The sequence below is a fragment of the Culex quinquefasciatus genome, chromosome 3 (genome assembly GCF_015732765.1).
Source record: "Culex quinquefasciatus strain JHB chromosome 3, VPISU_Cqui_1.0_pri_paternal, whole genome shotgun sequence".
Lineage (NCBI taxonomy): Eukaryota > Metazoa > Arthropoda > Insecta > Diptera > Culicidae > Culex > Culex quinquefasciatus.
Window position 1 is genome coordinate 37,834,173 of NC_051863.1, and position 25,127 is coordinate 37,859,299.

General features: G+C 34.3%; 1 protein-coding gene across 1 annotated transcript in view; it reads left to right on the plus strand.

Moving 5' to 3' along the window:
- LOC6046522 (synaptogenesis protein syg-2) overlaps positions 1–25,127 on the plus strand; it is a 587,979-nt gene that overhangs the window by 397,090 nt on the left and 165,762 nt on the right. Inside the window, exon 10 of the mRNA XM_038265832.1 lies at positions 4,989–5,119. Within this exon, the coding sequence (XP_038121760.1) occupies positions 4,989–5,119 (131 nt within the window). The remainder of the gene's footprint in view (positions 1–4,988; positions 5,120–25,127) is intronic.

The window sequence follows — 25,127 nt, forward strand, 5'->3', positions numbered from 1 at the left end:
AATGACAATGACACATTTTTCAAGAAAATTTACCTATTTTTTGATTTTACATTTGAATCTTCAAAATGTATCAACTGCAATGTTTTCAAATACCATCAACAAAATCTCACCAGCAAAACGTTTTGAAGTACTTATCCCCGCATTAAAAAAAACTATAATCTGCAAAAGCGCAGCCAATAAATATTCAAATTGAATCGCGAAACCATTCGAGCGGCAAAAGCTTCTTCACTGTCTCACCCCCTCCGCAACTCAATGCCGTGGAAACTCGCACCGGATTCGATTCCAGAAAAAAACAAGTCATTTCGTATAATCACCGGCGAAAAGTGCGAGTGCAAAAACAACTGCCAAACAATCTCCGTCAATCCATGGCAGGCAGAAAAAGGATGAATATCGAGCATTTCCCCGGTTGAGCCACAACTTTTCTGTCAGCAGAAAGAGCGAATAGTGGGGGGAAAAAAGTCCACCCTGTGTATAATATCGATGGCACGGACTAAGGCGAAATCCACTTTTCCCGAGGATATTCAAAGTGGGCAAAATAAAAATAAAAGGCGGAAAAAAGGTGCTCGGGAAAAAAAGAAACGCTCCGACTTGGAAAGCGAACCGAAACCCACCGACGCAGAAGAAGCTTTCCTTTTAGCATTTAATTTTAATGCGAATAAGTTTTTCCTTCTGACCGGCGGCAGCAGCAACAGCATTCCCGTTTGCATATCTATATCGTTCCGAAATCGCTTTTCCGGGGACAGAAGAGAAAAAAAAGCTCTAATCTTCCGTGCAGGGATAGTTTTCCCACCGGATCCGTCTCCGGTGCGCATTATTCTACATGAAAATGAAATGGATATTTCCGGGGGTTTTCGGTTCACCTTCGTTTTTGTAAGGTTTTTTTTGTGTGTGGTTTTTGGTCAGGTCGTAGCCAGGGCTGCTGTATTTTCATTTTGTGATGTTTTTAAGCAGGTAAACCTCGTTGGATAAATGTACGACTCGTGCTAGAAAAATCTTCGTTTCGCAACTTGTTGCATAAACTACTATTTTGCGGTGCTGTACATCAAGATTTCACAAAAAAAAAATATTTTTAATCAAGCCAAAACAGGCATTTAATGATTTTCAGATCAGTACTTCCATATGTTTTCACTTGATTCAAATTCTTTTTCCATAAATTTTTTAAAGTTTTCTTGAGAAAAAAAAAATTTGCCCTTTGATTTTTCATGCCAATTTTTAAGGGAAGGTAGCAAAATCGGTCAAAAAATTTGCAACGGCCTGAGGCTCTTGATTTGTTATTAGATTTAAAACCTTATACCCTCTCCAAGATCAGGGGGGAGGAAAAAGTGGGTGAAAAAATCAGAAAAATAAAAAAATCAAAAATTATTAAGCATTTTAAAATCCGTGAATTTCACGAAATTAATATTTTCTATTTGTTGATTTTGATCAATTTTCCTACAATTTTGAGTATCATGGAAAAAGATTTTCTGGTCGATTTGTTGTCTTCAGTAAAGTTGTTGATGATAATGAAGAGAATTCAAAAAAGATGCTTGGCTTAAAAATTACTCATAATTTCATTGAATAATTCCACCAAATTGAGATCTCAATAGCGTAAATTTAATGTATTATGAATAAAATTAGTCAACTTTCTCGCTCAAATCTACCCATCCCTTATTTTCTAATTTCAAAAGACAAAATAGTAGAGAAAGAGATGCCAAGGCATGGGCAAATTCTGAGATAAATAAAAGAAGGAACACCAAAATTATTATAAAAAAAATTGATAGAAAAATCTTAATTTTCAGAAAAATAAATGTACTCAACAAAATCAGTTCAGGAGGTCATTTTGAGCAACATTCGTTCTATGAAAAACTTAAGTTTTCTTGTTTTATTTTTAATAATTTTATTTGTATTTATCATGTTTAGTTTGTGTTTGTTTTTGATAGTATTAGGATTATCAAACCACCTTCAATAATTATCTTTGGCCTATATTTTTTGCTTGTTTCCCACATATTCTGTAGAACAAAACGAATGCATGGAAATGCAACTTAAGTATTTTCAAAAATTTATTGATATTTTGCCAATTTTCCGTAGAATTATGTGATAGTTTTGCTTTAAAATTTAGGAAAATGAGCTTGGAATTTGATTTTTAAATAATCTTCCCCTCAACAAAGTTGGGGAAATCTTTTGAATAAAATTTGTACCAGACAATTCTAATTGAGATTTTTTTAATTAAATAGTTTCCATAAATCATAAATATTTCATGTTCTGTTTAATCCCTTACAATCTTAAGAGCGAGTCCACGAACAGGGCATACAACAGGATCGTATGGACCTCACCAATCTGCCTGAAAGTTTCAGGGGTTTTTTTTGTACATATAAACTAACATCTGGCCAAAATATGAGCACTCTAGGATCAAAGGGAAGAAACATGCATGCATTTTTTTATTTTCATGCATTTTAACCCTTTAAAAAATCAAAGTTATACAAAATAAGAAGCAATCTTTTTCTGGTAACATCTAGTATCCTTGAAAACGAACTTGATTTTCAATAAATGTGATTCGAAGTTTTTTTTTTAACCATTAAATTTTTAAAGGGTTAAAATGGATCAAAATAAACATTTTTGCAATTCCGTCGTGAAACTACTTACTTTTTCTGTCATTCTTGAACGACGAAATAGCCTACTTTTCTGTACCAAAAATAACAGAATCGAATAGCAACACTTTTCAAAATAAATGCTGAAAAGTTCTACTTTTTAGCACTCAAATGGGTGCTGAAAAGTTGAAATTTTCAGCACTTGTTTCAAAAAGTAACACTTTTCAACATTTTTTTGATTTAAACGATTTATTGACAAAATACATGAAAACTCGACATAAAATTTCACTCAGTGTGTGTTCTTTGGAATTGCAAAAAATGTTGTATGGAACTCGTTGCAAAACTTGATTTTTTCACCACTCTTCGTATTTATCCAACTCGGTGAACCTCGTTGGATAAATGTACGACTCGTGCTGAAAAAATCTTCTTTTTGCAACTTGTTGCATAAACTACTATTTTAATGCATGTTTCTATTGAGAAATTAACTCAGGAATACGAATATGATAAAATTATCACAAATAAATTGATTTTAGGGATCCCGCAAGCCAAAATTTACAACCAAAAATATCACTAAAAGAAAAAGTGTTGGTTTAATATGTTAAACGGCCTTACCCAAAGCGTTCTCAGTCTCAGATGGTAGTCCCTGATGTCCATGTCGAATCAAGTTAATATCTGGTTGGAGCACTTTTTTATTTGAGTTTGAAAATTGTGTTTTTTTTTCACTAAAATGCCAATAACTCCCTTGAGATTTAACCAATTAGGATGCTTCTCCCTGCATTTTGTTGCATTTTAAGCCCTTTCAGATGCATTTTGAATTTTTAAATTAAATTGAATTTTGCCTAAGTTACAGCCCTTTTTAGATTTTTCACGTTTTTGAACCTTCAAACTTTGTGTTCCGATTTGCCTCACTTCCTGTTGACCGAGAGTGCTCATATTCTGGCCAGATGCTAGTTTTATATGTACAAACAACTCCTGTAAATTTCAGACAGATTGGTGAGGTCGATGCGAGATGGGTTTGCTTTGCTCGTGGACTCGCTTTTAAGGCATTATTTTTTTGCCTTTCTTATTTTTTTTTATTTTTTTATTTTTTTATTTTTTTGATTGGGTCCTACAAGTTGGTCTTTAAAAAGCATTGTAAAGAAGAATATTCTTAGAACTTTTAGAAAATATATGGGTTAAATGTTTTACTTGTTTTATGTGACTTTACCGATGTTTTTTCAATGTCATTTTTCAGGGGTCAACTTTTACAAACAATGTAAAAAATGTGAAATTGTGAAAAACAAGCAAAAAATTGAAAAAGTGACTTTAAAACATGAACAAATTAGATAGGCAAAATGTTATGATAGGAGGTAGTAGAACAGGCCAAATACTACAAAAACAAACATAAACTAAACAAGATAAAAGCAAATTAAAATACTAAAAATGAAACAAGAAAAACATAAAACAAGAAAAAAAAAGTTTTTCGTTCAACAAATGACCTCCTAAAAAATTGAAAAAAAATTGGGCACTAGAGTGTTCACACAATCCAAATCAATTACGCAGATTATATAGGTTTTCTAAGAAAAAGTCGGAAATAACATTTCAAAATGGCTGTAACTCGAAAACTACAACAGCGAATGTTTTTATTTTTTGCTCAGAGGTGCGGTAAGGTGTAAGGAATCGACACCAACATCTCGGATTGCCTTTTATTTTACATAATTACGGTTTTTTTAGCACCGTGATATTGTTTTTAGCGTAAAGTGCTGTTATTTTGAATAATAATATTTGGGTATGTCTTTAACCATTCAACTAAAATATTATCAATGGGCTTTAGGTCCCAAGTTGATTGGTATTTATAAAAATATAGCTTTTACTTTAAAACTATAATAAGTTCAGAGAAAAAAACACATATGCAAAGTGATATTGAGACCATTTGTTGTAATAGGGAAAATATTTGCTAAAAATTAGCCAATTTTACAGTGCTCCAGAATGCTCAAACATTAATCTGGAGTTTTTTTTTGAAAAGGACAAAAAAAACCAAATTTTCAGTTTTTGCTTTTTGGGTGTTTTTCAATACCCCTGACTCAAGGCGGTTCTAAAAACACCCAAAAAGCAAAAACTGGAAATTTGGTTTATTGGACCTTTTCAAAAAAAACTCCAGAAATGATGTATGGACCAAATTAAAGGATAAATGTCAATTTTAAGCCATCCTACTGAGTAATCGAATGAATCTTAAAATAAAAAAGTTTTTTTTTGCCATCACTGTCCCGTGTGCCATATCCCATTTTCCAAATCTCGCCACCTTTCTTACGCGCTCTCGACCCAAAGACACACTGCTATTGTTCTTCTGCTCCGTTTTTTTTTTCGCTCTCCCATTTCATATTCCACTTATCTAACTTTATTTCTTACTTGCCCATCTCTCTCTCTCTGTGTCTCTTGCAGATCTGCCCACGCTGAAGCTCGAGCTCGGCACGAATATGAACCCGGAAGACATCGAGGAAGGAGATGACGTGTACTTTGAATGTAAAGTGAATGCAAATCCTTCTGCATACAAAGTGGTGTGGAAGCATAATGTGAGTATCCTTTTGAGATTTTTTTTTTTAGGTATCTCCCGTTTCTTTTCCGGACTCCTAGACTTTTATGTTACAATCTTCGCCGAAATTGGGCTGCCCCAAAATGTTCCGGACGACCAGCCAGACAGACAGACGGGACGCGATAAAAGTTCGTTACGGATTTTTATGATGGTCACAAAGCGAGACATTTTATGGAACTAATACGTTGCAGAATGGAAGGATCTTAACGGTGTGCACTTGGGTGAGATTTTGATTCGTTTTCTATGGGTAAGGGAAGGTGATTTTTTTAGTATTCATTACTAGCACAAATTCACTTGAATGAATTTTTGGTAACTTTGAAACCAAATATTTAAAGCAGAGCTGGAATAAAAAAAAAACTTGACAATAGATTGCGAACTGCTCAGTTATGAAAATTATTGTACATGTGTCAATCCATCTAAATAGCCAATTTGGCTAGTTTGTCAGTGCACTACAGATTCCACCATTATGTCGCTGACAGGTGGCAGAAAATCTGACAGGTTCACGTTGCTTAAGCATGTGGAGGTTTTGTACTCGGCTGTCTACAACAGGCGGGGTCACGAATGCAATTTCTTTGTCGCCATCCGACATAACAACACTGCTGATTGCATGTGCAACTTTATCCCGAACCGAATTGAGAAGAATTTTCCATCATACATGTATGCAACCTGTGATAAGCTGGAACACTGGTACACAGTTGTGGTTGTGCAAGAATGTGTCACCGATAGACGTTAGGGTGATGTTGTTTGCTGGAAAAATGAAATCCAATATTTTTTGAGAAAATTACCTAATAAAGTCACTTAATTCCTGACAATTTTCATACCTATATTGCAGGGATATTAAATCCATCTATATTCAATCGCCCTAAAGAAAGCAAAACATTCTTGAATCGCTTCACCAACTATCGATTTTTAGTTATATATCTGCATCCACCACACTGCTCCAAGTATTTTACATTCCTGCCTCGAGTATCCATTTCGCAGAAGTAACATTCTTTGCATGTGTCATCTCTACGAGTTATCAATTTCCGATTGCTGCACGTTCTGAGCTCCATTCTACGCAATTGGTGGATAAAAAATAAGTAGGACATCACCATTCTTAAACTTTTGTAAATATTTTGAGCTATTCCCTTTTCAAATGTTACTAATCGAAAAACTGTGGGTCTCGTGGCGCAGGTGTAGCGGCTTCGGCTGCCGATCCCGAAGATGCTATGAGACGCGGGTTCGATTCCCGCCTTATCCACTGAGCTTCTATCGGATGGTGAAGTAAAACGTCGGTCCCGGTTTCTCCTGTCTCGTCAGAGGCGCTGGAGCAGAAATCCCACGTTAGAGGAAGGCCATGCCCCGGGGGGTGTAGTGCCAATAGTTTCGTTTTTTTCGTTAATCGAAAAACTGTAAAATGCATAGCTACAATTTGACATTTCAAAGAATGATTAGGCCGTTTATGTCCCTCGACTCTGACCAAAGTCGAGGGGGGGGGGGGGTTGTTTTGCAATCATTAGTTTCCAAAATACCTAAGTATTGACGAATTTTTTTTTTGCCAAAAAGAAGTTTTTGCGGTGCTGTACATTGGAATCTTAAAAAAATTCAAAATACTTTTAATCCAGCCCAAACATGCTATGATATGATTATAAATGCATAAAAATGCGTTTAAGATTGTTTAAAGTTGATTTGACTTCTATTTTCATGAAAATTTTGATAATTTTTGAAAAAATATTTTTTTGCCCCCTGATTTTTCGGACCAATTTTTGGGGGGGGCGTCATAAACTTTGGAAAATATTTGCAACGGTCTTATCACTCCATACATAAGTTTTTTTTTTTATTTCAGTTGTGAAGACTATTTAGAAGACACGACTTTCTTTGAAGATTTGTTAGTTTAATCGTATCAAAAAATAACAATAAATCATCGCTGAAATTTTTAAGTTTTCGCAGTTTTTGTAAAAAATAAATAATTTTTTCCCGTTTTCGTCTTTTCTTTTAATGAACTTTTCTAGATGTTTTTGGAGCTTTAAAAAAACTATTAAAATAAAAAATTAAAATTAAAAAAAAAATTAAAAAAGCCGCGACCCATGGTGTAGGGGTAAATGCGGTTGCTTCTCACACAGTCGGCCTGTGTTCGATCCCAGACGACATTTGTCTGACCACGCCTTCCGTCCGACGGGGATGTAAATGGTGTTAGGTCGATAGCTCAGTCCAGGTGTAGGAGTCGTCTCCCTGGGTCCTGCCTCGGTGGAGTCACTGGTAGGCAATTGGACTTACAATCCAAAGGTCGTCAGTTCGAATCCCGGGGTGGATGGGAGCAAAGGTGTAAAAAGAGGTTTGCAATTGTCTCAACAATCAAGCCTTCGGACAAAAAGTTTTGAGTAGGAATCTCGCAATGATCGCCAAGGCAATGCTGTAGAGCTAATAATTTGATTTTTTTTATTTAAAAAAAACTCTAGGTTTGAAATTTACTCATGAATTTTTCAAATGTTAGGCTAGATTTACCGAACTCCAAACAATTTTTTTATCAAGGTTCAACTAATCACATTTTAAGAGAGTTAAAATCGGCAAAAATGGCGAGAAGCTAACATTTGTGGAAAAGTGGTGTTGTGAAAATTGTCAGTTGTTGGACTACCTTAACACGGCGCAGCTCACCCTGATGGCCAGACAAAAAATATAAGATTCTAGTGATTTGGGCCAAACTCCAATTAGGAGCCGAATTGAAGCAGACTATTTATCATTCATGGTACACTTTCAAATGAAACGGCTGTTCTTTTGAAGCTCTGAATGTTTCTTCAACAAAAAAGTCGTCCTCTGCTGAAATGCGCCACCAAAAGACAACCAGGGGAACTAGCTAGCATCTCTAGCTACAATCGCCGTCTGCTCGAGTGTTGAAACCATCGCTTGTTTTTTCAATTAATATCCCATTTTTTTTTTTTTTTTTTTTGAAAGAGTGATGATTTATGACAAGTTTTTCGAAGTTTTAACCCCTAAAACTCAATCTCAAAACTCAACCCTGCAGTTTGTGTCATTTTTATAATTATTTTTTCGAAAAGTTCAGCAAATTTTGCATAACAATGACTTTTTGAGTATATGATGCGGCTATTTTTTTTGCCTTGATATTTTCATAGTTGCCTTAATATTTAGAAGCAAAATCTAATGGTTTCATGTTGATTGCAGTTTTGATTAATGCTCTGTGGTGAGGCATTTGGAATCGTTTATAAATGATTGAACCTCTTTTCATTGAAATGTAAAAGTATCTTGAAAAAATTATAATTGTACACCCAGAACTGGGCATCGGCATACGAGAGAATAAAGAGCACGATTCGGTAGTAAAATGATACTGTGTGCGGACTGAGAGAATAAATGCCGAAATTACCGATAGTACTTTACTCATGGGTTCATCTTCAAAAAAAGTTCATTTACCAAAAAAAATACCGGTACCGAGACTCGAACCCAAGACCTTCGGCATATTGAACCGTGCCATAGCCGTATGGCCACCATGGTGCGGTGACAAAGTGACGGTCATGTGTCCATATAAGCCACTCAATAGGATGAACTGTTCCAATGAACGAATGAACACACGAGAGGACTTTACTCTCGCAAAATAGCACTTTCCTCACGTTTCTTTTCGTGAGGACTATCCCCTCGTTCTTTAACTTTGGGTGTAGGCTCCCTGTAGTTGAGGGTTAAGCAACACGCGTCGTCCTCTGCAGAATTCGAACTTTTCACGAACTCGCTCCAACAGTTTCCAAAGTTTTCTCTCCCCCCCCGCCCCCCCCCCGCTCTCTCGCATTATCCAAACTTAATTTTCTTTCAACTCGAATAGTTTTCCACTTTTCCGCTGTCAGCTCGGTTGCGGCGGTTTTCATTCTCGTTGATATCTTATTTACATATGTCTTCCCGACGGCGCTTTTTTGCCGTGACGCCACCAAGGCCACCCACTTGCAGCGCCATTTTCACTGCATTTTTCAACTTTTTTGCGCCGTGTGGAACGCTTTCAGCTCCGAAGGGATTGGAAAAAAAATCATGAAAATTTATGCATTGCATGCTAAACTATGTGCTGCTGCTGCTGATGCTCTGTTGACCGGCGACAACGGTGAAGAATGTCAGTTCAACTGGGTGGAGAAAGGAGGGAGGAGGTTTGTGGATGGTATTTTGTGCTGCACCTGCACCTGGTTTTCAAACGGAAAAGGTCAACCCGGCAGGAATCCCCTCCACCACCACCACCACCGCCGCCGCCATTAGACCAATGTATGTGACACTAAGTAGATGCGGGATTTGCGACTATGCGGAGAACGTGTACGACAAACACTAATTGGCAATCTGATGTGAATCTAATCTAGACGCTCCACATCCCTTGGCTGGTTTTACAACTGCTTGGCCAGAGAAAAGTGCAAATATGTCCAGAAGGATTGGAGGGGGGCTGGGGGGGAATAAATTTCATCCAATGGTATTCGAATGAAAATTCATGCAATGAAATGTTGATGAATGCAACGTTTTGCACTTCTTTCATCACTTCTAGAGATCTTGTGGAATTTATATGTACGAAACAGATATGGTATTTTGTGACTTCAAGTGATATTACGTGTTTACTTTTTTTCTTCTCTCTTGTCTAAATTGAACTGAGACTGAAGAATAACAGTCTTTATCATGTATCTTTGTATCATGTAGCATTTATTTATAAACATAAACACGACGTCATTTTTCTGCGATAAATTAAATCTACTTGAGTTTTAGAAATCGTCAAATTACATAGTTTAATGTTGAAAATAAAAATACTTTACATTCATTAATTCAATTCAATTCAATTGGTGTTTATTAGAATTTAACAGTTCTGCTCCAGGATGTTACATTTGCAATTCAGAGATTTGGAGAACCTTTCAACTGAGATCAATTCATAAGCCTTTACAGGGAGGGTACATGTTTCTATGTTTAGATGTTGCTAGCTGCGTGCTCTTTTAGGGAAAATAATTTTTGAGAAAAAACCCTAGATCTATGACTTACATTCATTAAAAAACAGAATTAAATTATATAGAATTAAGGTTCAAAGAAAATAATCAAAGTACAAATATGTTTCAGCAAAATAAATTTAACAACTTTCCGCAAAATTCCAATTTTGATTTTTGTCAAAACTTCCACGTTTTTCAAAGTAGTAGTATTCCGGGTTTTCCTCTATGAGAAATATTTTTAAAATTGAAATTTAGGGCGTTGCAAATATTTTTCAAAGTTTATGTCGTTTGGAAAGAAATTTTCTGTTTGATTTTTTTTGTTAAAATACTAAATAATATTGTTTAAGCAAAAAAAAAGTTTGTGACGGTGTTTTTCTAGCATTCTACATTGGAAGACTTGAGTTTAATTTCTACTTTTAAGTGCATTTTCAACAGTAAACATTTTATAAATATTTATATTTATTTTATACTCATGAAAATATGACTCTAGAAACTTGCAACAGTAATATGTAGTACATTTTCGATTTTACATCATGTTTGTATTTATGGTCCTGGAAAATATCAAATGTATTCATTAAAATTCAATAATACCATTAACAATCACATACCTGCCCAAATTAAGGTTGAACAAGTTAAAAAAGAGCAGACACGCGATATTTGTGCACAAAAAATATGTCATAATCTTATAATTCTTGAAAAAAATAGATATACATATTTTAACACTGTTTTATGATTTTAATTTCTGAATAAATAACGTATATTCAAAAACTCAGACAAAACATAATTTTCAAATTTTTTTTTTTTTTTTTTAATTTATATTTATTCAAATTTCTTTTCCATGTACATTCATTCAGTTAAAATATTATTGAGTGTCCAATCACAAACGATGACTTTTCACCTCAATTTTAAATACTAGCAACTTTCATTTATTCATGAAATATTGTAGCTTTCGCTATTCAGTGATTTCAAATGTAGGAGGTCCTACATGTACAAAAGGGAAAAGGGATACCTTAAAACTAACTTATAAACTATATAAAGAGCGGATCAATGCAGCTGAAGACTGCAATGATAATTTTCAAAATGTTTAGCGGTTTGCAACCTTCTACAAAGTAGTTTCTTGTCTTATTTTGCACATTTTGATGAGTAAATAACACATGAAACACATCATTTGATAAGTTTTCAGAACTGTTAGTATAAAGTTTCCAATAATAAATAAAGAAATTTAAATGCAAAAAAGTTAAAATATCTCAGAAATTTCCCGATGAAACATTTCGCTCTAAGAAGCATTGGAAAGCTGAGAAAATTTCCTAAAAGATACTTTTCAAAGCAGCGATGACTATTTTTTCCTGAAAAATTTGTTCTAGAAAACACGCCGTGCCCCCCCCCCCCCTTCAAAATTGGTCCGAAAAATCAGGGGGGGGGGTGGGGGGGAGGGCAAAAAATATGTTTTCAAAACAACATCAAAATTTCAATGGAAATAGAAGTGTAATCAACCGAAAACAATCAAAAATTCCCTTTTCTGCATTGATAATCATATTTAGCATGTTTGAGCTCGCTTAAAAATATTTTGAACTTTTATAAAATTACAACGTACAGCGTCGCAAAAACATTTTTTTATTCTCGCAAAAAAATGTTGATACCGTGGCCTGTAATTTTAATTTTTTAACTTTTTTTATCTTTTTTGCTTTTTTTATTTTTTTGATCAGAGGACATAAACTTTAAAAAATATTTGCAACGGCCTAAAAATTATTTGAAGTTTTAATGGATGAAACTTGGATTCGCAATCCAAAGGTCGTCAGTTCGATCCTTGTGGTAAAAGGTTCCTTAGAGTATAAAGATAGTTTGATATTGATGTGTTTTTTGCAAAGTAATGATCGTGTTTGATGTGTAAGGCAAAATCTTTGTAATAAAAATTTTACTACCATTCCATGGTATTGGTTAAAAAGAAAGCTTTAGATTCAAACTATGTTAATTTTAGATTTAGGGCTTGGGCTATTTTTCTTAGCTCTTTTCTTAGTCCCGTGAATTTTCCACAAAATTCGATTGGTTGGTCCTCTGCAAACTGTACTTTTTAAGCTTGAAAAATCACTCAGCTTGCAAAAAATGCACCGTTTTCAAGTTGTGCACAACTCTAGTTTTTTCGTAAAGATCAGAAAATTACCAATAATTTTACGTCGAAGACATTCATGATTAAACCAACTTCAAAAATTAAGTGCTTTAGGAACTTTTCAAAAGTAAGGCTTTTTCGAACGCTTCATATTTTAACATTTAAAATCGGACCATTAGTTGCTGAGATAACAACATTAGAAAATGGTGGGTTGTTTGGGTGAGACTTAGAAAACATCAATTTTCCTGTTTCTAAAACTTTGCATGGCAATATCTCAGCAACTAAGGGTCGTATTAACAAAGTACAAAAATGCAAAATATACAGAATTTTCTCAGCTTTTCAAAAGTATTTTTTCAAGAGTTGGCAAACATGGGCACTTATTGAAAAAAAAAATGCTAATATTTTCAAAAAAAGTTACCTGAAAATGGCTTTAACTTGAAAACTGTGCACTTTATCAAAATTTCACTAAAATACTTTTTGATTGCGAATTTTACATCTTAAAGTGAAGTTAAAAAAATTTTGCGACTAGTATTTTGATTTTTTGAAAAAAATAGTATTGATACAAAAAATCATAACTCGGTCAAAGATTTTTTTTCATTCTGGAAATTTCTGAAAAGTTTGCATTTGATGTCCCCTAAAACATATCAGAAAAAAGTGGTTTATTGCAAATCAAGTTTTAGTGACAAAAAGTGAAATTAAGAATCAACAAAAAAAATACCGTTTATCATATTTTTCAGTGTTGTCCTTATCCTACAACTTTGCCCAAGACATCAAATCGATCAAAAAATTTCTTCCAATGATACAGATTTTCGAATTTTTATAAATCATTTTTGTATGGACAGCTACCAAATTTGTATGGAAAATTATATGGACCAACTAATGATGCAAAATGGCTTCTTTGGGCATACCGAAGGCATCAAAAAAGTTTCAGTCGGATTAAAAAATACAAAAATTAAAATTTAAGAATCGGTCTGATTTCGTAGAGAACTGCTCACCTTGTATCATTTTTTTTGTGTAGTCCTTATCCATACTTACAACTTTGCCACAGGCACTAAATCGATCAAAAAAAATCTATTTTTATCAAAAATATTATGAGATATCTAAAAAAGTGTTCACGTGGTTCAGAAATGGTTCCTTATCTGGCCTTATGAATTATGTTATAATTTACTTTAAGATTTTGACAAATTCAGTTAGATTCTTTCGTGGTCTTAAAATCATTTTTAAAACTAACAAGCAAAATAACTATTTTTTTCTATTGGCATTGACAAAAAATGATAATTCATTCGTAGTTTTCTAATTTAAAATCCATCACGATAAATAATTCATAATTCATTAAAACTTGCCAAGCTCACGAACATTTCGCACACATTTAATTCACACCCACGCTGCCGAACATAACAAAAAAAAACTCCGCAGAGCTTTAACCACTCGCAGCATCATTTGATTACGAGCGAGTGTCGGGCGGTGTTGACGCAGAACATTTGTTCAAACCAGACGGAGCGAGAGAGGGTGTTGATGTTAACACCCCCCGAAGGCAAGCTGGTTAGCCCCGCCCGTGTTTGTGTGTGTGTTCGTACTGTACGTGGTTCCAAACAGAACACCTCATCATCATTATGAGAGCATCATCAGCAGCGTGCTACACTAATCACGAGAATTATTACACGTGTTGATTGCTGCAGCAGAAAAAGCGAGATGAGGGGAGCCTGTGTGTGTGTGTGTGTGTGTGTGTGTTTTTGTGTGATAATCGTTGTGAATGAATCAGGTCACACAACAGGGTCAGCTGGAAAGCTTTTGTACAAAACTTCGAATAAGTAAACTTCCAAAATGGGTAATTGTAGTAATGTTGACTCTTTTGATTTAATACAGTTCGTATTCTTCATTTTGCAATGCATTAGAACCCACATAATAGTGATGAAACATTACATTTTTAATAACTTTAAAAATGAAACTTTACTTTGCCGTAACAAACACACATTCAAAGAGAGACGGAAATTCCCAAATCTCCCACATCATTTCGACTCATGAATATTACATTTACCACAGTATTTTCCTCTATTATCGTTTTTCCGTTTTGCTACGGGGCAAGTTTTTGAACGAGAATATGTTCTTTTAGGTCTTCAGGGCAGGTACCTAAGTACGAATGCTACTATCTTCTTGTTCTTGAAGAAGTTTAAAATCAATCGCTTGAAATTGATCCCATTCGGAATGGTTTAAACATTGTTTGCTAATTTGTCACGTCAAACCAAATAAAACAAGCCAAATGATGACATCTTTGCCTTTTTAGCAATTCTCAACCAACATAAGATAAATATAATTGAATTTCCCTGGAACAGTATTTACCTCCACCATGAAGATCCCTCAAAGAGTCACGTCCAAGCTCGCCAAACAGAACGAAATCGTCACACCAGCGGACGCGACCCCACCGGCCAAGGTCCAAAAGAAAAGGCCCCTCCCAAGACGGCCTGGGCTGCTTGGCAAAAGATACTCCTGGAGTGTGCAAACAGCCCCTGCCTCGACTTGTGTATCATTTTCTGCAGTTTGGTCACGTAACGAGATCCTTGTCGAGGGGGAAAAGGGGAGGATCTTTTGACAGCCCAGCATCCCTGCTGTGTGTGTGTGTGTGTGTGTTTGCAAACTGCGGATGACGTCCGGAGATGTGCTCTTTATGGATATTTTTATTTGCTTAAAAAAAGTTGCTCAAATAACATTCCTCAAACAGGTACAATGACAGTTATTTTGGGCATCAAAATTTCAAGCGTTTCAAATCTACTTTTCAATTTTCTTAAAATATCACTCCAAGTCATCCAATCAGCTTAGGAAACCGCAAAAACCACTGAGCTATAATAGGTGTGCAGGGCCATTCATAATGCAGTAAACCGCAAAAGTGGTGGTACAGATTTCAGTTGCACAAATCAAATCCAGCCACAAAATTTCAACTACACTCGAAACCGCAAGTGGGTTCAACACCCACGGCCCTACCCCCCACTTATATTGCAAGCTTATCATTAAAATTATTCTTCTTGCTGAAAATGTCAGGGGCGTTCGAAGTTGAATTCACTTTTCTGTTCTGTAACAAACACATTTTTCAAACATTTTAGTTTGAACTGCAAATGATTTCGAATGAAACAAAAGATTTCTTACGGAACGATTTTGATACCATGGCTTTGTTAACTTTGTTGTTGGCCAAGTTGTTGGCACTCAAAAAGCCCTTGTTTAACAATCTAAATTTCCGAAGCCAATTCAGTCTGTTGCAAATAAAAATCCAAACTGATAAAAAAAAGCTTCAGGAAAAACTCAAATATTGTCATGCCTTCAACAAAGTGAAAAAAATTGCAAAGGTTTAACATTTGATGGTTCCATATTACCTCTTTTTGTTGTATTTTTGTGTTGATAGTTTCAATTCATATAAATATGCAAATTTATTCAAAAAATTTCGGAGATATTTCACAAATAGTCGCAGTTTTTCATTTGTTTAAATAAGTGCACATTTTTGCAAACTTTTGACAAAAAAAACATTTTTGAAAAGCTAAGAAAATTCACTATATTAAGCTTTTTTGAACTTTGTTGGTACGACCCTTAGTTGCTGAGATATTGCCATGCAAGTGTTTAAAAACATGAAAATTGATGTTTTCCAAGTCTCACCCAAACAACCCACCATTTTCTAATGTCGATATCTCAGCAACTAATGGTTCTATTTTCAATCTTAAAACATGAATCATTCGTGAAATTTTCCGATCTATTTAAAAAAAATGTTTTAAAATTTTTAAATCAGGACTAAAATTTTAAACGGGCGAAACATTCAATATAACGCCCTCATAAAATGTTAGTCTTGGTTTAAAAATATTTTTTTTGCAATTCCGTCGTGAAACACCTCACTTTTCCTGTCATTCTTGAACGACGAAATAGCCTACTTTTCTGTACCAAAAATAACAGAATTGAATAGCAACACTTTTCAAAATAAATGCTGAAAAGTTCTACTTTTCAGCACTGAAATGGGTGCTGAAAAGTTGAACTTTTCAGCACTTGTTTCGAAAAGTAACCTTTTTCAACATTTTTTTGATTTAAACGATTTATTGACAAAATACATGAAAATTTGACTTAAAATTTCACTCAATGGATGTTTTTCGGATTTGCAAAAAATGTTGTATGGAACTCGTTGCAAAACTTGATTTTTTCAGCACTCTTCGTATTTATCCAACTCGGTGAACCTCGTTGGATAAATGTACGACTCGTGCTGAAAAAATCCTCTTTTTGCAACTTGTTGCATAAACTACTATTTCGAAAAGATCGAAAAATTTTACGAATGTTTCATGTTTTAACATTGAAAATAGGACCATTAGTTGCTGAGATATCAACATTAGAAAAGAGTGGGTTGTTTGGTCGACAGCCGGATTAAACAATACAAAAATTAAAATGGAAGAATAAAAGACCGTTATCTTAGAGAATTGCTCATCTAGTAAATAAATCATAATTAAGCAAAAACTAACAAAGTCATAAAGGAAGCATTTACAACGTATCAGCCAAAAAAACGAATTATCCTTTTCGAATGTTTACAGGATCGCTCAATGATTTTTTTTATTAGTTTCAGTTTATTTTAATTACAATATAAAAGTTAAATTCTGAAGACTTTCAAAGTAAGTTCAGTTCTAAGTACTCTTAATCCTTATTCCTCTCTCGGTGAATGGTGGAGATGGGAACGGCCGGCAATGGATGGCTTCTATGGTGCTACCTGTCCTGTTCTGGTAGAATTGGTTTTAATTCCCTCTAATTAATTTCTAAGCAGCCGGAGCTGGACAATCATCACACATACAAGACGAAATCCAGCCAGCAACCCACTCCCAAGTAACATTTTTCTCCAGGAGATCTACAAGAGCTCTTCAAGATAGCTACAGCATAGCAGTTTGGACCGCGGTAGGATAAAATTCTCGTCAAAACTTCTTCAGGAGTTTCGAAGAGTACTTGAAGAGAGTTTTATCCTACCGCGGTCCAAACTGCTATGCTGTAGCTATCTTGAAGAGCTCTTGTAGAACTCCTGGAAAAAAAATCTCCATGCGAAAAAATTTCGGTGCGAATGCGAATATAAAAGTTAATTTCTGAAGACCTAGTTCTCTTAGCAATATAACTGACAAACAATTGTTTCCACTCATGTTGACGATCAACAAGTCAAACATGACACATTTTTAATCCCAAACTGCCGACAAACCATTAACAATTACAAACAACACGGCTCACCCCCCGGAACATCCCTGGCATCATCCAGGGATGATCCAAATCACAAAGCACTTGCCAAGCTATCGAGATTTCCGCTTCGTCGGATGTCATCACTGTCGTCCTCATCAAAACTTGACATTATGCTGATGATGCAATCCTAATTTTACGACGGGTGCCATGTAAAATCCATCTCACGAACCGCACACACACACAAATGTGTAAATGTGTGTTTGTGTGTGTGCGCACAGGAGCTTAACGTCACTCATTTGGGGCTAATGGCAACAATTTGTCGCATTTAATGTCAAATTTTGGCCCGTAAAACCCCGCTGAACGGGGGCTAGAGGGGGACGCATCAGACGGGGAAGGTTGTAAAATTTTTAAGCAACTTGTTCAACAGCTTAAAAATTTATTTCATCATACCGAGGAGAGGGTAGGCAAACGAGCGAGATTATCTGCAGGCGGGGTGATAATCCGTCAATGACCCTGGAGGCAAAAGGTGAGTGGCACTCCCTTTTTTTTTGTAAACGTTATAAAACAGCGAATCCAGCGCATGACGTAAATGTATATTTTCGAATTGCTAAGGATTTCTCTAATTTGATTTTTAATTTTATGAACATCTTTAATTATTAAAATAAATAAGAAGATTGAAGCAGGGGTATTATTGATCATTGTTCCAAAAATAATGGTTTCATCTGAAATTAAAACTAGAAGCCAGGAGCACCGAAACTGGGGGGCACGGTGTTTTTTGCCCCCCTAAAAATCAGACGAGGGGGAAGCCCATACATTGTGTGTTTTTTTCTAACTTTGCAGGGTTATTTTTTAGAGTGAAACAATGTTCTACAAAATTGTAGAGCAGACAATTACAAAATTATTTGATACATAGACATAAGGGGTTTGCTTGGAAACATCACGAGTTATCGCGATTTTACGAAAAAAAAGTTTTGAAAAAGTTGGTCGTCATTGATCATGGCCGTTCATGGTCACCCGCGACAGACACGGACGACGAAACAAAGAGAAACGCAAAAAGTAACTTATTCAAAACTTTTTTCGTAAAATCGCGATAACTCGTGATGTTTATGAACAAACTCCTTATGTCTATATATCAAATTTTTTGTAATTGTCTGCTCTACAACTTTGTACAACATTGTTAGACTCTAAAAAATAACCCTGCAAAGTAAGAAAAAACACGAAATTTTAAAATGAAAAAATTTGTTCTAAATGAAAAAATGACCCTTCTGGGTCAATGCAGATTCTAAAAGCACATTAAATTTCCCATAAAATGACATGTTCCAATTTTTTTTACAGTCGAGTAACGGAAAATGGGAGAATTTTTAAAACGTTTTTAGTGTTTTTTTCGATGAAAAAACGTTTTTTTTTTCGGAATTCTGAGTACGCCATCAAATCGGGCGTCTAATTTTACATAAAAGTCCCTTTGACACCAAATTTCTATCTCATCACCGTTTCAGACTGTTAATTATTGAAAAAACACCTCTTTTTTCGCATGTTCAAAAATTGAAGGGGTCGTACCGCCCCTCCGTCACGAGATATCAAAAAACGGACCTCGGATTCGTGATCATGTACAAAAGTTACCCCTTAGGACAAAGTTTCACGCAAATCGAAGAGGGGTCGGGGCAACTGCTGTGTGAGTTGGCGGAGAATCACCCAACTGAAACATGTTTTGTTCACACACACAAAAAATCTGTAAAAAATCGTAAAATCTAAGTTCAATAACATTTGCTTTGTAAATGACAATTTTTGAAAAAAAAATCGATTTCAATTTTCTGGATTTCGCTACAAAAGCTATCAAAATCGACGACGTTTTACAGAGACATCGGCTGAATTTAATCACCGTTTGGTGGCAATGAACTGAAACACTTTTTCATAATGAATCTTTTTGCCTGCTTTATAGTTCAAAAAAGCAGAAAATTTTGAATTTTGTATGGCAAATTTGGAAAGTATGAATGAGTATGAGTTTGAGACATATACCATTTCATAAAAATTTTAACCGAAAAACACTTTTTGTTAGAAATTCAAACAAAATCTGAAACATTCCACATAATAATCTACAAAAAGCACAAGACTTCTTCGATTTTTGATAGGATTTGAAAATCTAAATAAGGTCATTTAGGGGGCAAATAATTATACTATACAGTGATAGATTTTTTTTTGATTTTTTGAGAAAATTTTCAGGAAAAAAACATTTTTCATTGGTTGCCAAGCATTGAGAATTGCATTTTACTAATGCATTGCGAATGCATTTTTATTTTATCTGTTGAATTTTGCATTTATGTTAAATTTTGTTGAATTATTTAAATTTTATGATTTTCTTGATTTTGGAAATTTCTCAAATTTATATGGTATTTTGAATTCCATAAGTTTTGCCTTCCTCACCTTACTGAGGAAAGGCTATAAAATCACTCGAAAAATGCACTTATTGATTTGACCTCGTAGACCCACCTTCACGTATACCTATCGACTCAGAATCAAATTCTGAACAAATGTCTGTGTGGATGTGTGTAGGTGGGTGGACAAAAAATTGTCACTCGATTATCTCCAGACTGGATAAACGGATTTCGACTGTATTAGTCTCATTTGATCTGTCTTGGGGTCCAATAGGTCTCTATTTAAAATCAGCGTGTCAAGTTAAGTACTTCAAAAGTTATGCTTAAAAAACGAATTTGACGTAAGTCCGGAAAATTGTAAAAAGGGTGGTTTTTGTAAGAAAACCTATCATGTCAAACATTTTCAGAAAGGTATTAAAAAGACCTTTCCAATGAGCCCAAAACATTGGAGATCTGACAACCCTGTCAAAAGTTATCAGCACTTAAGTGTTATTTATACATTTTTGGAGGCCGGATCTCAGATATTTCGATGAAAATGATGTCCGGGTCCCTTATACAACCCATCGTTAGTTAGACAATTGAAAGACCTTTCAAATGAGCCTAAAACATCGAAAATCTGATAACCCTATCAAAAGTTATTAGCACTTAAGTGTTATTTATACACTTTTTGGAGGCCGGATCTCAAATATTTAAATGAAAATGATTTCCGCGTTTATCATTTGACCTGTCGTTAGTAAGATAATCAAAAGACCTTTCAAATGAGCATAAAACATCGAAGATCTGAAAACCCTATCAATAGTTATTAGCACTTAAGTGTTATTTATATACTTTTCGGAGGCCGGATCTCAGATATTTTAATAAAAATATCTGAATCTTTCATGCGAACTATCGTTGAATAGGTTTTTTATCAGACCTTGCCGATGAGCTAGAAATATTGAAGGTCTGCGAACCCTATCAAAAGAAATTAGTAATAAACTTAATTTGTTAAACATGTTAAGGAATGTTGCTATTTTTGCTGAATGTATTAACTTTATGAATGTGAGGAAGGCGCCAACTACCTAAAGGTGGATTAAGTAACGTTTTTTTTTAATTTTTTGATTTCTTCAAACCTCTAAAACTCAATTGAATCATTTGAATTTCATTATATAATTTTTTTGTTGCATGGATTTTTCAAATTTTACTTCGTATTTTCCAAAAATTCTTGATTTTATTAAAATCCTCATTTTTTTTAATTTATTTCATGATTTTTATTTTTATTATATTTTGTTTTGTAATAAGCTTAATATTCTTATCATCTCATTTTTTTATTAAACAAGGTTATTTTAAATTGCGGGATTCACTTCTTCTTTCTTCTTTTTTTTTCTTTTTTTGCATGCAAAAATAAGTCTTTTCGATAAAGTACGTTTGAATTCCTTGTTTTTAATAAATTTATGTTCGTGGGTTTCTTAATGTTTGTATAATTGTTTTATTGATTTCATTGTTTCTTTTATTTCATTAATATTATTATCTTATTTGATTTTTTTTGAAATTTTTCTAAATTATTCGAATTTCTTGGATTTTTTAAACTTTAAATATTCGAAAAATTTCATGAATTTCTCATAAATTTCGCATTCATATCATTTTTTAAAGTTCAAATATTTAATGAAATTTAAAGTGCAATCAAATGAAATCTATTTAAAATGTATTCCTTAACGTTTAGACTATTTTAGCATTTTTTGATTAATTCAAAAATCTTCAGAATTTTGTTGATTTTTCATATATACATAACCACAAATTGCTTTTAATTTTTTTCCTTTTCATTTTTACGTCAATTTTTTTTTGAAGGCTAATGATTGCATATCAGCTGTACGGGTGTATAATGCATTTTCAAATGTTTTTTTTTCTCTGAAATGTTGAAATTCTGGCTTGTAATTTTATTTTTTATTTTTTTTCGTAAATGCATTTTTAAACAACATCAGGTAATAAATAGCTTATTAGAAGTGACCAAGCATGTTTCTATCAAATTTTTTGCAATAATTTGTTAAAATAGGGAGAATTTGCAAATAAGACAGAATTCAATTGGAGTTTTACCAAACATACAAGAATTTCCCCAAATAATATTCTACATAGTTTGGAGTTAAATTATCGTTTCTAACCAACATTTATTAGATTATTATAAAAAAAATCATATCGTTTCGTTATTTATTTTTGCATAAAGATCCAAATATAAAAAAAAATCATGTTATACGACAAAACTTTAACATTTCAACTCCACGACTACCGTACGATTTTGGGAATCAACCGAGAGATGTATTTCTATAAATGCGAGATACCTTCATTTGAAAAGTCTAACTTTCAAGGGAAAAGTGCGTTGGATCTGGAGGGTGAGATGGGGCATACAAATTTCTGCATTTTTATGAACCAATTTGTCGATAATTTTTAATCGGAAAAGTCTTAACTTAAATCAAAACTTTGATGTTGTTGTTTGTTTTTAAGACCCTCACTGTATAATGTTCTGCGATATTTCATGTTGTTATCTCAAATGCTTCTTTCTAGTCTTTTAATCCATTCTTGATTTTTTGCTGAGACAAGTTTGTTTTCAAACAGAATAAATAAACATTTGGTAAACCATAACTCGCATATAAAAAGCCTGGGTATTTGATAAATATTTCACATTTTTTTTTAACTTTTTGTAGCACTACACACAGCCTACTTGAACAGTTTGCCAGGCTTATAAAAGCGTTTATCCTTTCTACACCTTATCAGTGCCGATAGCCGAGCGGACTAAGGCGCCAGTCTTCTCTGTTAGCGGTGGGTTTGAATCCCGGACCGGATTGATAAATTAACAGTTTCAAACAATAGCTTAATCATTTAATTTAAAAAAATCACCAAGAATTAACTTTAAGTTGTAGTAATTTTGAGGGCTAGTTTTTGCGATGTGTTCAATCGTTATCCCCTTATTTTTTATGTCAAAATATTTGATGAAGCAACACTTTTTGATGCAAACTATAAAAAAAAAACAAAAGTTTAAAAAGTGAGTGAAAAAATAACCAGAAAGCAAAAAACAGTTCTAAGTAGACGAGTAATTTAAAAAAAAAAGCATTGCTTTCCAGTCTGATGCTTTGTCAGAATCAACCAGGTGAAAACTGTGCAATCGAACTGAGAACTTTACACTGTATGAAGTCGGTCATTTGAACGGATGCTCATGCGGAAGTTGCAAATCTTGCATATAATTGACCAAATGTTGAGAGTAAAATTGGCTTTTTTCTGGTTCAACATGACATTTCATTCCTGTTTCTTTTGGAAAAAAAACTTTTCATCAAATGTCAAGCAGTGGAAAATTTGTGCTCCGCTTGTATTTCACACATGAGCGACTTATTTATGTGGACATTTATGCCCCAGATGAAATCCATTGTACCCGACACACACACAGAGTTCGGGACGGAAACCGGAAAACTCTGTAAGTAATGTTTCCACTCCCGCCCACCTTCTTCACCCATGCGATGCTGGAAATCGCCACACCATGCACAGCAATCAATAGAAATTACACCAAATCAATACTCTGCTCGCACATTTGCGCCCGAAGGGGCACCGAAAAAAAGTGGCCCCGGAGAAAGTCAAACTAGAAATGTGTCGTGTCGAACGAGCAATAAAACTCGAATAAACGAGTGTGTCGCATATGTTGCTCATAAAATGAAAAATGAAACTCCGTCCAAAACCCCACAACCACCCACACCCACAAAGCAACAAATGATGTAGCGCAAAAAAAAAGAAGCTGAACCCTCTCGAGGGGCCATCGGTTAGGGGTTGTTTTCACCAGCTCGGTTGGTTGAAGGATGACTGCCATAACGATCCATGTAATTTTTTGCCGGGGCTTTTTTTTTTATTTCCCTACATGATGAGAATTTTTGGAATTTTTGTCACCACCGACACGTGAAGGACGTACTTAGTACAGTATCGAGCGAATTTTGCGAAATAAATTGGTGGAAAGTAAACAACGATTTAACAAACTTCTTAGCAGATCTTGAATAGGAATTTTTATAGTGCAACTCGCTTGTTGTTACCTTTGGAGTTCGACTTACCCGCAAAAAATCCAATATTATGTATTTTATGAAACAAGATGCAAAAGATAACACTAACCTACAAAAAATAGCATAAATAACTGCTCAGGCAGTGAGAGTAGCGAAGTAAGTTCTTTTTGCCTTCCTCACCTCACTGAGGCTATAAATCACTCGAAAAATGAACTTACCTATCGACTCAGAATCAAATTCTGAACAAATGTCTGTGAGGATGCGTGTGGATATGATTTTTTTCCACACGATTATCTCAGAACTGGCTGAACTGATTTTTGCCGGATCCGCCTTATTCTGTTCCTTTTGGGGTCCCCTAAGACCCTATTAAATTGTTTTTTGTTTAGTGAAGTACTTTTAAAGTTATGCCATGAAATTTTTTTTTGTAGCTACTAAAAAGGGTGATTTTTGCCTATCCTCAAAGGCCGGGTCTTTTTGTTTACGCGCGAGTGTCGCACAGCATGCATATCGCCCGGTTGCCACATTGCTTCTCTTCTGGTCACCTTGAGCTTCAAGTTATAGTTTAATGTCCCCTGAAAAAATTCCTGTACAGACATAGTCCATAAAAGCTTGTGTTTGGGCATGGCAGGGCGCTTTAGGGAGGATTTTTTTTTTATTTTTTACCCAAAAAATTTCAAAAATCACTCCTCAAAACGAGCCAAAAATTTTTGCAGCCAAAACTAATGCATTCTTATAGGAAATTTTACGGAGATCATTTTGCTTTTTTAACATTCAATTTATGTCCACGCAAAGCCGAGATATTTGCATTTTGGTGAACAAAAGTGACGAATTTTCAAAATTCTTGATATATAAGCGTTTTTAGCATAAACCATTGCCTACTATGATTACAAACGAGAAGGCATATATTTTGGATATATTTCTTTTGTTCGTCAAAAACGATATTTGTTAATAACATTTCATGAAAAAACATGAGATTTTCTCACAATGTGACGTAAACGACATATTTATAAATACTGCTCTGTGCTCTTCTCGATATGCACAAATAAAGCTCTAATGGGTAACTTTTTTGAAAAAAAAAATAAGTTTTTTATAAACAAATTTGTTTCATTCAAATGTTCAAACAAACAAAAAACACGTTCACAGCTTGGAGATTTGAACTTTAATAAAATTAATTTTGATTTATGATTATTTGTCGTTTACGTCACATTGTGAGAAGATATTAACTTATATCGTTTTTGAGCGAACAAAATAAATATAGCCAAAATATATGCCTTCTCGTTTGTAATCATAGTAGCCCATGTTTTATGTTAAAAACGCTTATATACTAAGAATTTTGAAAATTCGTAACTTTTTGTTCACTAAAATGCAAATATCTCGGCTGCGTGAA